At 42.0% G+C, this 12,270-nt stretch overlaps 1 protein-coding gene across 1 annotated transcript; it reads right to left on the bottom strand.

Annotated features, from left to right (window-relative positions):
• Positions 1-3,428: 3,428 nt before the first annotated feature.
• Positions 3,429-5,046, bottom strand: LOC107268130. The gene is given in 5 exon segments (XM_025085422.1): positions 3,429-3,542; positions 3,545-3,901; positions 3,903-4,326; positions 4,464-4,788; positions 4,923-5,046. Coding segments are annotated over 5 exon segments (1,344 nt in total).
• Between the last annotated feature and the right edge of the window lie 7,224 nt (positions 5,047-12,270).

The raw sequence follows: 12,270 nt of genomic DNA, 5'->3' as shown, positions 1-12,270 counted from the left end.
ATACAATTATTTCCAAGATTGGCTTTAAATTTGGAGATGAAGTCGTCAAAGTTACACTGTAGATAGTACGCGATGCTGTGTGGAACAAGCTTCTGATAGACTGTTATGCTTGACGATTTAGAAACATTCATTACCGACTAAAATACACTCAATCCAACAAAAAACACTTACGTGTAAAAAACTAAGCCAAGTACAGGAGTGCTGTGTATTCCTTTAATAAAAAGTATTGATATCAGATCATTGAGGCCAAGTAAATAAGTCACTACATGTTTGCCTATTATATGATCTAGCACTGGCCCATCATTTTAATTATATTTTCAATATTTCCTATAACGTTTTCGCTACTCTTTTATGTTACTACTGCTTCCCGTATTTAATTATGATTTAATGGTGATTTATTAATTAATAAAACTTTAGGTGATTCCTTATCGAGTACTACTTGGCGGGTCCGTGCATTTCTTGATATAAATTTGCGTTCATTATACCACTCATCAAACTCAAAACCAATGTCAACTTTCTATATAGAGCTTATTAACAATAACTCGTCAAAAATAATCACGGTAAAAGCTTAATAACAAACATATAGTTTTAGGATACTATTAGTACGTTCAAAGTAAGTACTTTGGAATTCCTGGCACGGACCCGCCAAGTAATACTCGATAAGGAATCAGCTAAAGTTTTATTAGTTATTAAATAACCATTAAATCATAATCAACTACGAGAAGCAGTAGTAATATACAAGAGTAGTGAAAACGTTATAGGAAATTTTGAAAATACAATTAAAATGATGGGCCAGTGCTAGATCATATAATAGGCAAACATGTAGTGACTTATTTACTTGGCCTCAATGATCTGATATCAATACTTTTTATTAAAGGAATACACAGCACTCCTGTACTTGGCTTAGTTTTTTACACGTAAGTGTTTTTTGTTGGATTGAGTGTATTTTAGTCGGTAATGAATGTTTCTAAATCGTCAAGCATAACAGTCTATCAGAAGCTTGTTCCACACAGCATCGCGTACTATCTACAGTGTAACTTTGACGACTTCATCTCCAAATTTAAAGCCAATCTTGGAAATAATTGTATACAGTGGTTTGTTAACGAATTAAAAGAGCTAGCTCAATTCGAGAATTTCACCTTAAACACAACGTATCTATGGAACCATTGAATTTTCAACAGAAAAATGAATTTTATTCTACACAGACTTGCCACATTTGTGAAAAATCGTTCACGTCTGAAGATATCAAGCATCGCGATCATTGCCATTTTACGGGTAAATATCGAGGTGCTGCGCATCGGAGTTGTAATTTAAATTATAAGAACTTGCGTACCAATCCTGTTATGTTTCATAACTTCTCTGGTTATGACTCGCATTTCTTGATTAAAGCCTTAGCAACATCCTTCGAAGGTTCAATGAACTTATTGCCAGTAAACAAAGAATGATATATATCCTTTACGAAAAGCGTTAAAGATACAATCGTAAAATTCAGATTTATCGATTCATTTAGGTTTATGCCGAGCAGTATTGATAAACTAGCCTCGTATCTGAAAAGTAGTGAAAAATTAATTATATGTAAGCGTTGCAGCAATGAAGAAGAGTTTACCTTATTAACGAGAAAAGGTGTTTTTCCTTACGATTACGTGGACAGTTGGACAAAACTCGATGATGAGCATTAAGACCTAAAGAAAAATTTTATTTGGAATTAAATAATGAAGAAATTTCAGACTCAGATTATATACATGCATCTACAGTTTGGCAAACTTTTCACACAAAAACATTAGGTGAATATTCTGATTTGCATTTGAAAACGGATTTTTTTTACTTTTGGCTGACATTTTTGAAAATTTCAGACGTAATTGCTCCTCTATATACAATTTAGATCCTCTTCATTATTATACCGCACCCGGCCTTGCGTTTGATGCTATGCTCAAGTGTACTGGCGTTGAACTTGAGTTGTTAACCCACGTAGAGATGTTGCTATTCATTAAGAGAGGAATTCAAGGTGGCGTAGTTCAATGCTCAAACAGATATGCCAAAGCGAACAACAGATTTATGGGTGCAGAGTTCGATCCAAGAAAAGTTGAATCATATCTTATGTACTACGATGTAAATAACTTGTACGGTGCAGTTATGAGCCAATTTATGCCATTCGACTCGTTCGAGTGAGAGGAAAATTGTGAAAAACTACATATTTGCAATATTCCCGATGATTCTCTTACGGGTTATATACTCGAAGTTGATATAGAATATCCAATTGAACTTCAAGAACTCCATAGAGATTTACCACTATGTCCAGAGCAATATACTCCTCCAGGATCTAACAAATCAAAATTCATGACAACACTCCTCCCAAAAGAAAGATACATAATTCATTATCGACATTTGAAACAGTGTTTGACATTGGGTATAAAGTTAACGAAAATTCACCGTGTTCTAAAATTTAGGCAGTCACCATGACTCAAAAAGTACATAGAATTGAACACTGAAATGAGAAAAAAGTCGAATAATGATTTTGAAAAGAACTTCTTTAAACTTATGAATAACGCGGTTTTTGGCAAGACAATGGAAAATCTTAGAAAACAAAAAGATGTTAGACACATTACGAAATGGGATGGAAGGTATGGAGCAAAGGCTCTTATAGCGAAACCAAATTTCCATAGCTGCACTGTCTTCGACGAAGATATGGTAATAATCAAGTTAAGTCGTGTTAAGATTGAATTTAATAAGCCAATATATGTAGGATTTTCCATTCTCGATCTCTCCAAAATATATATTAATGACTTCCATTATAATTACATAAAGAATACGTTTGGTAACCAAGGTAAATTAATGTATACTGATACTGACAGTCTTCTTTATCATTTTACTGTTCCAAACATATATGACTATATCAAACGTGATCTAGATAAATTCGATACTTCGGACTATTCCCCAAATAATGTTTACGGCATACCACTAGCAAATAAAAAAATATTGGTTCTGATGAAGGATGAAAACAATGGGAAAATTATGACTGAAGTTATAGGATTACGAGCAAAATTGTATTCATTCAGAGTGTTAGGAGAAGGCAAAGATAAAAAGCGAGCTAAGGGAGTAAAAGGATCTACGCTAAAGACAATCACTTTTAACGATTATAAGCAATGTCTTTCATACCACACAAATTTAGTTAAAACTCAAAATTTAATTCAGAGTAAAAAACATAAAGATTATACCGTACAACAACAAAAAATAGCACTGAGCTGGAATGACGATAAAAAGGTCATTCTTCCTGATAACCCCGACACCCGTGGGGTTATAAAATGTAACATGTATAAGAATTATACATGTAGTATGTATAAGAATATAATAATAAGAATGTACAAATGTAAAAAAATATAAATAATAAGACGTAACAAATATTTTAGTTCTGGTTTATTTCAAACACCTTAAAAATCAGACTTATCGATTCAACTATTATGCGAACCATCGAAACCTAACCATTTCACAAATAGCTTGTTTCCACGTTTCCTCAGTACCTTTTCCACAAGATATACATATGTATGTCGGGATACTTGACGCTGGTAAGTTCATATTCGTAGAAACCGCCTTCGATGAGATGATCCTGGTAGTCCTTGAGATTCTACGTCACTGGATCGGTATTCTTCACTCGACTTACGGTGAAAATTTCGGTTGTCCAATTGGGTGTGTAGCCCTTTTCGAAAATGAGTTTAAATTTGCTGATTCGTAATCTGTCGCCGACTTTAAACTTTGATCGTTTAAGTGTGGACTTGACTTTGAATTTCTTGTACACCCGTTGTAGTCATTCCTTCTTGTTACGAGCAGTCACATCTGCCGGCTTCATACCAATGGTGCGATGCTTACTGTTATTGTAAGAGGATACCAAGTCCGATAAGATATCCCAGCCACCGGTGATTGCCCTTTAGGCTAAACTGCATCCACATCTCACTTTTCAAAGTACGATTAAAGCGCTCGCAGATCGATGCCTTCAAGTTACTGAATGTTGAGTACAGGGTAATACCGTGTTTTTGCATAAGATCTTTGAATTCGGAATTGTAAAACTCTCGACCTTGGTCAACATGCAATTTCTTCGGGATTCGACCCTTCGCCAGTACAGATCTCATAGCTGCTGTCACGTCTTTAGCGTTCTTGCTCTTCGTAGGCACGGCCCAAGCAAACTTTGAAAATATGTCGACGACGGTGAACAGATACATGTATCCATTGTTCTCTCTTTCGTACGCTGACATGTCAACGAGATCCGCTGGTCAAGTCTCGTCCAGCCCGCGGACGTCAACGTGGCGGCGTTGATAATTCCTCCTGGCAGGTCTTCATCCTTGACAGCGATCATGTACCGCGGTACTATACCTTTACCCGTTACAGAGGGCTATTCGATCAGTTTTGCAATAACGTTATTAAATTTGAAACTCTTGCTCTTACGAATTGCACCATCAGGTGTATAGTACTTTCTATGTGCATTCGTCGTTAAAATAATGTTTTTGTAATTGTTCAAGTCATCCTGGGTTATACTAGTCTCGTCAGGTACCTTCCTGAACAAGAGTTCGGTCAAATCCGCAGTTTTCAAGTAAGTCGTATCGCCTACATGGTTTGGATCACCCTCAAAGCTGATGGGGGAATCGCCTATCATCAATCTGTTCTTGATGAATTTACGTACACCATAGGCGGTATCCAATTGTTTATTCTGCCTCGATAGCAGCATATTAAGATACCGTTGCATAGGATCGTTCTGATCAACGGGTACGTCCGCGTCATTATTATCTCCTTCTTCTTCTTCGTCAACATATTTACCTTCTTCTTCTTCGTCTTCATCTTCTACTTGTTCATCATCGACTCTCTCGAAAGAATCATTCTTTAGCGACTTGAAGGATTTATCTGCCGATCTAAACGTATCATCCGTCACTCACTCATCGTCTGTTCGATGTTCTCTCTATCCAATTTTAGCATTCTATGCTTTTTGCGAATCGCATCGCTGGCTTTAGCAATTTGGCGTAGGACGTCTTTTTGCTCCTGAAGTTTTCTGCGTTGCATGTTGACGCTGCTGAATACAAAACGCTACTGCGTTTATTTTTTTCAACGATCATTCATTTATGCTCACGAAGCAATCGAATCCTTTTCTGTATCTACCACCGTCGAGCTCGCAGTCCTTGTCGATCACGAGAAACCCGTACGTATCACCGTTCCAGCATGTCAAACACAGGTCTTTAAAGTGTGCGTAAGTCATATCAGTGTATATATGGTCATCGTACACGTGCTTGAGATTCATTTCATCCTGCTTAAAGAGCACCAGCAGATTAGCATTGTCCCGTACCAGATGTTTGGGAATGCGAGCGTACGTTTGACAGAGATAGAAACAGTCAACGTCCCTGTGCCGCCCCATGCTGAAGAAGGCTCTGATGTTATCTTGCTTCTCGCAGGCAATGTCGTCGTAAATAATTATCGAGTTTCGACGTGCCTCGTTCGGTAGCAGCACCTGCTCGTGTTCCGTAAAGGGAAAGTACTCGACACCGTACATATACCCGGTTATCAGTACTGTGGGCCCGGTACGAAACTAGCAAAGGGACTCGCGCGAGACGATCCGGGCATCAACCCCCTGCACGCAGCCTGCAAAGAGCACGACACCGCTTACTCGAAGAATCGAGAGAGTCTCGAACACAGAGTGGCGGCGGACAGGGTACTCGCTGACAAGGCTTGGAAGCGCGTTTTCGATAAAGACGCGAGTGTCGCCGAGAAGGCGGCGGCCTGGTCCGTAGCGAACGTAATGGGTGCCAAGTCGAAACTCGGTATGGGACTCAAGAAGAAGCCAAAGACTGTAACGCTGAGGAAAGTCATCGAGGAAGCCAAACGATCGATGATTCCTAGCAACGATGCAGGAGTAGCTATCAGATCCGCTCTCAAGGGCGCACAAGCTACCGTCAAACGAGCGGGTGGAAAGCGTAACGTCCGCACACCGCGGGTTCTACCAGTGCCATCCAAAGTCGAAGGCTTCCTGCCGTTTCTCGTTCCTGTGTTTGCGGGTCTCAGCGCCGCTGGAGCGTTGTCCGGCGGTGCTGCAGGTATAGCCAAAGCCGTGAACGATGCGAATGCAAACAAGGAACAACTGAAGGAAAGTCAGAGGCACAACGAGACGATGAAAGCCATCGCGTTAGGCAAAGGACTGTACTTGAAACCCTACAAAAAAGGACTAGGCCTTCATCTGAAATCAAAAAATTTGAAATGAAACTACTACGCCGAGCGTTGTCCGATGCGGATCTACTACGCCAAGATCATGAAGATTCCACATTTTCGTGGAGTATTGGATGGGCCGTACAAGTACGAGTCGGCAATCGTCAATCTCGACGACGAAGATGGTCCAGGAACACATTGGGTCGCTTACAAGAAGCTGAACGATGGAGTCGTTTATTTCGACAGTTTGGGCAATCTTCGACCGCCGCTAGATCTTATCGGATATCTCGGTGTTGGTAGTGTGAAGTAAAATTACGAGCGATATCAGGAGTACGATACTTTTGCATGTGTACACTTGTGTTTAAAGTTCCTATGCGGACAATTAAATCGTAAAAACAAGTATCGTCTATATAATCTTGCTATGTAATTTCACAAGGTCAGTCGAGCGTTTGTAATCATGGAGGATTCATTCACGTTGACTTTACCAGGCACCTCCTCCATACTGGAACAGAGCACGACACCGCTTACTCGAAGAATCGAGAGAGTCTCGAACACAGAGTGGCGGCGGACAGGGTACTCGCTGACAAGGCTTGGAAGCGCGTTTTCGATAAAGACGCGAGTGTCGCCGAGAAGGCGGCGGCCTGGTCCGTAGCGAACGTAATGGGTGCCAAGTCGAAACTCGGTATGGGACTCAAGAAGAAGCCAAAGACTGTAACGCTGAGGAAAGTCATCGAGGAAGCCAAACGATCGATGATTCCTAGCAACGATGCAGGAGTAGCTATCAGATCCGCTCTCAAGGGCGCACAAGCTACCGTCAAACGAGCGGGTGGAAAGCGTAACGTCCGCACACCGCGGGTTCTACCAGTGCCATCCAAAGTCGAAGGCTTCCTGCCGTTTCTCGTTCCTGTGTTTGCGGGTCTCAGCGCCGCTGGAGCGTATGCGGATCAACCTTACGCCTCGTCAACGTTCGACAACAGCGACGAGGTTCGAATCTCCGTTTAACATCAAGACCTATGCTTATTACCGAGCAAAAGTTCGCTGCACGTGTATGGAAAGTTGGTCAAGGAAGATGGGTCCACAGCGACCTCGAGCACGACTCTGGTCGACAATGCCATATGCTATCTCTTCGAGGAGATTCGCTACGAAATGAATGCTATAGAGATCGATCGAAACAACAACGCCGATCGGATGGATTTTTATTTTGTAGCTTACATAATACATGGTTAATTTGTTGGCTGTAGTATCCATTCCTACCAAGGGCTTCGTTAAGATGTTTGATTTCTGTATCTAAGTGTTGTGGTTGAGAAATGGTTAGAGCCTGGTACATAAGGGAGGCTGATGACAGAGTTTTTCTGAGAAGGGTGGTGATGTGAGAAGGCATGGAGGTATCTATCAGTATGGGTAGGTTTGCGATACACCTGATGGCCTAGGCTTCCATCTTCATTTCGATGGACTAAAACGTCTAAGAAGGGGAGGTCTCCCCGTTTCTCAATTTCCATGGTAAACCTTATATTTGGGTGTATTGAGATTATGTATTCTAGGAACTGAGGCAAAGTGTTTTTCCCGTGTTTCCAGATGAAAAAGGTGTCGCCCACATACCGGTACCATACCGATGGTTTTAGGGGGGATGAAAGTAGAAGTTTGTTTTCGAAATGTTTCATGAAAATATTGGCTATAATGGGCAATATGGGGGATCCCATTGCTGCCCCAGAAACCAAGGTGAGTTCTATGAACAAATTTCGACAACAGCGACGAGGTTCGAATCTCCGTTTAACATCAAGACCTATGCTTATTACCGAGCAAAAGTTCGCTGCACGTGTATGGAAAGTTGGTCAAGGAAGATGGGTCCACAGCGACCTCGAGCACGACTCTGGTCGACAATGCCATATGCTATCTCTTCGAGGAGATTCGCTACGAAATGAATGCTATAGAGATCGATCGAAACAACAACGCCGATCGGATGGATTTTTATTTTGTAGCTTACATAATACATGGTTAATTTGTTGGCTGTAGTATCCATTCCTACCAAGGGCTTCGTTAAGATGTTTGATTTCTGTATCTAAGTGTTGTGGTTGAGAAATGGTTAGAGCCTGGTACATAAGGGAGGCTGATGACAGAGTTTTTCTGAGAAGGGTGGTGATGTGAGAAGGCATGGAGGTATCTATCAGTATGGGTAGGTTTGCGATACACCTGATGGCCTAGGCTTCCATCTTCATTTCGATGGACTAAAACGTCTAAGAAGGGGAGGTCTCCCCGTTTCTCAATTTCCATGGTAAACCTTATATTTGGGTGTATTGAGATTATGTATTCTAGGAACTGAGGCAAAGTGTTTTTCCCGTGTTTCCAGATGACAAAGGTGTTGCCCACATACCGGTACCATACCGATGGTTTTAGGGGGGATGAAAGTAGAAGTTTGTTTTCGAAATGTTTCATGAAAATATTGGCTATAATGGGCAATATGGGGGATCCCATTGCTGCCCCAGAAACCAAGGTGAGTTCTATGAACAAATATCTGGGGCAGCAATGGGATCCCCCATCTCGCCCATTATAGCCAATATTTTCATGAAACATTTCGAAAACAAACTTCTACTTTCATCCCCCCTAAAACCATCGGTATGGTACCGGTATGTGGGCAACACCTTTGCCTATCGAGCTTTCCCCGTACAAAAATTACGCTCTGGGACTCATCGAGTTCCTGACCTTCAATTCTCTGAGCGCTACGTGGGGAATGAAGTTACCACTATACCTACTGGTTGCTACGAGATCGAAGATATCGAAAACTACGTGCATAGCGCGTTGACGGACAAGAGCATCGTCATTTACATTAAACCTAACAATAATACGTTGTGCAGCGAAATTAAGTGCAACCGTGATCTCGACTTTCGACCTAATGATTCCATAGGCCGCTTATTGGGCTTCACTCTCACATCACCACCCTTCTCAGAAAAACTCTGTCATCAGCCTCCCTTATGTACCAGGCTCTAACCATTTCTCAACCACAACACTTAGATACAGAAATCAAACATCTTAACGAAGCCCTTGGTAGGAATGGATACTACAGCCAACAAATTAACCATGTATTATGTAAGCTACAAAATAAAAATCCATCCCCATCTTCTAATGAACCAACCGAGCGACGGGAAATCGTAGCTCTACCGTATCTCCAAGGTACAACAGACCGGATCAGCAAGGTGCTACGGAAACATAACATCCGTACAATCTTCAAACCCCCGAAGAAGATTGGACAAATAATTCCCAGTACGAAAGACCGTAGACCACCACTGAGTGCCTCAGGAGTATACAAAATCCCTTGCTCCTGTGGAAAAGTGTACATAGGCGAAACCGGGAGGAAGATCAGTACACGGGTCAAAGAACATCAACGGTGTACCAAATACGGTAATTTTTTATCAATCTGCCTTGGCAGAACATTGGGTGGACACTGGACATTCAATGGATTATGAAAAGACAGAAATGCTAGCTAGTTCTACAGGTTACTTCGCCCGAAAATATCACGAAGGTTTAGAGATATTAAAAGACCCAGATAACCTAAATAGGGATCGAGGATATCAAGTAAACCCCATTTGGCACACCGTTCTCCCGGATTTTTAATTGATCAGCTGATCAACTAAAAACAACTTATGATTGGCTGAAGCACTGATCCGCATGAGCAACCATAGGTATATTAAGACTTCCTGACAACAGGCAGCTTCAGTATCGGAGTCACCTAGCCCTGAAGATGCAGACTGAAACGTTTGCGAAACGTCGGCACGAAGCTGAACACAGACGCGGCTTCCATCCGGAAACCATGATTACTAATGACAATATTCGCCGCGAAAGCCTAAAATCTCAAACAAAAGTATAAATTTATGGTTGGAGCGCAATTTTCATGGTATATCCTGGAGCGCTGGAGACATTGCTTACAATCAAGCTAGAAACATTCTTCGAGTCATCTTATAAAATGCATCCAAGATCTACCTAAAAGGATTGGAGAAGAAAGTTTGGTTGGGAGCATTCATTGGACGATCCGAGCACATCGTGGATCTAGGAGATCTGGGATGACCTTCGTTGTAAAAATTGCGCAAAAACTCGCTTACTCGATGTACGAGTCACCATGTTCCACATTTTAATTGCTCAACTGAAAATGTGAAATTTTTAAGGAACTGGTTGTCGGAATGTATATTTTTTGATTATGAATAAAGACATAAGATATAATAAGATGTATATTTATTTAACACGTATACATAGTAGTTGAAGCACGTAGTACCGTCCGCCGAGATAACGCATGAGGACTTGATTCTCCTCACAGGCTTGAATCATTTTCTTCAATAGATCCTCGTCGTCATTCAAAGCTTTAGCCATCCTTGCAGGTAGAAACGTCGGAAAGCTGTCTTCTACATTGAGGATCAGTCTCGTTCCATATTTGGATTGAACTTTTCTTATTCTGGTGATTTTGTATTCTTTCTGGAGTTCCAACTCAGCCAATTTCTTTGTCGGAAGATAGTCATCCAAACGACCGAGTTTGTTAATTGTTGAGAAATCCATTTTTTATTGTAGATGAAGTTTTTTTAGATTTCGTAGAAGGCTGTTATAATTTCTTTTAGCTTCGATCAAATGTTTCACTTTCGCGATGTTCTTTAATAATAACTGTATTCGAACTCTGAGTTCGCGTTGTTTCCTCTTATTTAATATCGGTTGAATTGTCACAGCAGACTAATGAAGGCACGTTCAGCTCCTCCTTTTATAGGAAACTCTTAAGGGTTAAAATGGGGATGGGAGGTTTCGGAAATTTCTAGAAATTGAATCGCCGACAGAGATTCCTGGAATCAATGTCAAGGTCGATGCATCTTCCAAACGGAGCGACTTACGTTTTAGAACATTCGGATGAACTTTAGCCCTTCTCCTACGAAGTTGTGTCGCGCGCTTACGTATCTCCTACGAGTAATTTGACACCTCGGAGGATGAGGGACTGCGTTCTCGATGCACGACTTTGCGACATAACGTTCGGTATTGCGCATTTGAATAACCGATACATGGATTTTTCTAGAATGACTTTAACCCAACCGCCGCGCTTGCGAAAAACGTGCACGAACCTGCACGAGGCTTCCAAGGTTTTCCTGGTATTGTTTTGCATCGATTCGAGCGATAAGACACCTACCCGAATTGCGCACTTTGAGCTCGAACTCTACATCAAAAAGTTTTCGAAGTGCACAAAGGATCGCTTATCTTCTGCGAGTAATTCGATACTCTGAATAACAAGGTCAAAACAGTGTTCGGCTGCCGCCTGAAGTTTGCATGGGGGGTCGGGGGAGTCATCAAAAGCTTCGGGGTGGGGGGCTGCCGTTCGAAACCTGCACGGAGGCTTCCTGGAATCGAATGGCTGACCAATTTCCTGGAATCGATGCTGCTGCTGCTGCTGCATCCTCAATGCGCAATTCTGCGAAATAAAGTTCGAGGTCAAAACGGCCGAAGGCTGCCGTTTGAAATCTACACAGATCGGGTGCGAGGAAGGGGGTCCATCGAAGCTTCTAGAAGGCTCCCCGCGGTGGGGGGCAAGGGGCTCCATCAAAACGTCGCGCGAGAGGACCGTCGGCTCTGGGAGCGATTCTCAGCGACTTAGCACGGACATGAACCGTCGAAGCTTCTGGAAGGTTCTAGAAGGTTCTAGAAGCTTCTAGAATGTTCTACAAGGTGCTCGATCGTATGCGATTCCTAGAATCAAGCGCGAAATTCCCAGAATGTGACGCCGAATGTTCTAGAATGTTCTAGAAGGTTCTCGATCGTGTGTAATTCCTGGGCTCCATCAAAACGTCACGCGAGAGGACCGTCGGCTCTGGGAGCGATCCTCAGCGACTTAGCACGGACACGAACCGTCGAACCTTCTAGAAGGTTCTAGAAGGTTCTCAATCGTGTGTAATTCCTAGAATCAAGCGCAAAATTCCCGGAATGTGACGCAAAATTCCCGGAATCGAGCGAAAATTCTTAGGAGGGATCTTGATGACGTCACTTCCGGAAATTGTGGGCGCACGCGTTGCCAACTTAGTACGGACACCCACCTTCAAAGGTTCTAGAGTGTCGGTATATATCGGTGCA

Source organism: Cephus cinctus, unplaced genomic scaffold (genome assembly GCF_000341935.2).
Source record: "Cephus cinctus unplaced genomic scaffold, Ccin1 Ccin1_scaffold0475, whole genome shotgun sequence".
Classification (NCBI taxonomy): Eukaryota; Metazoa; Arthropoda; class Insecta; order Hymenoptera; family Cephidae; genus Cephus; species Cephus cinctus.
Note: the sequence above shows the minus strand (reverse complement) of the source record. Positions and strands in the feature narration are given on the sequence as shown.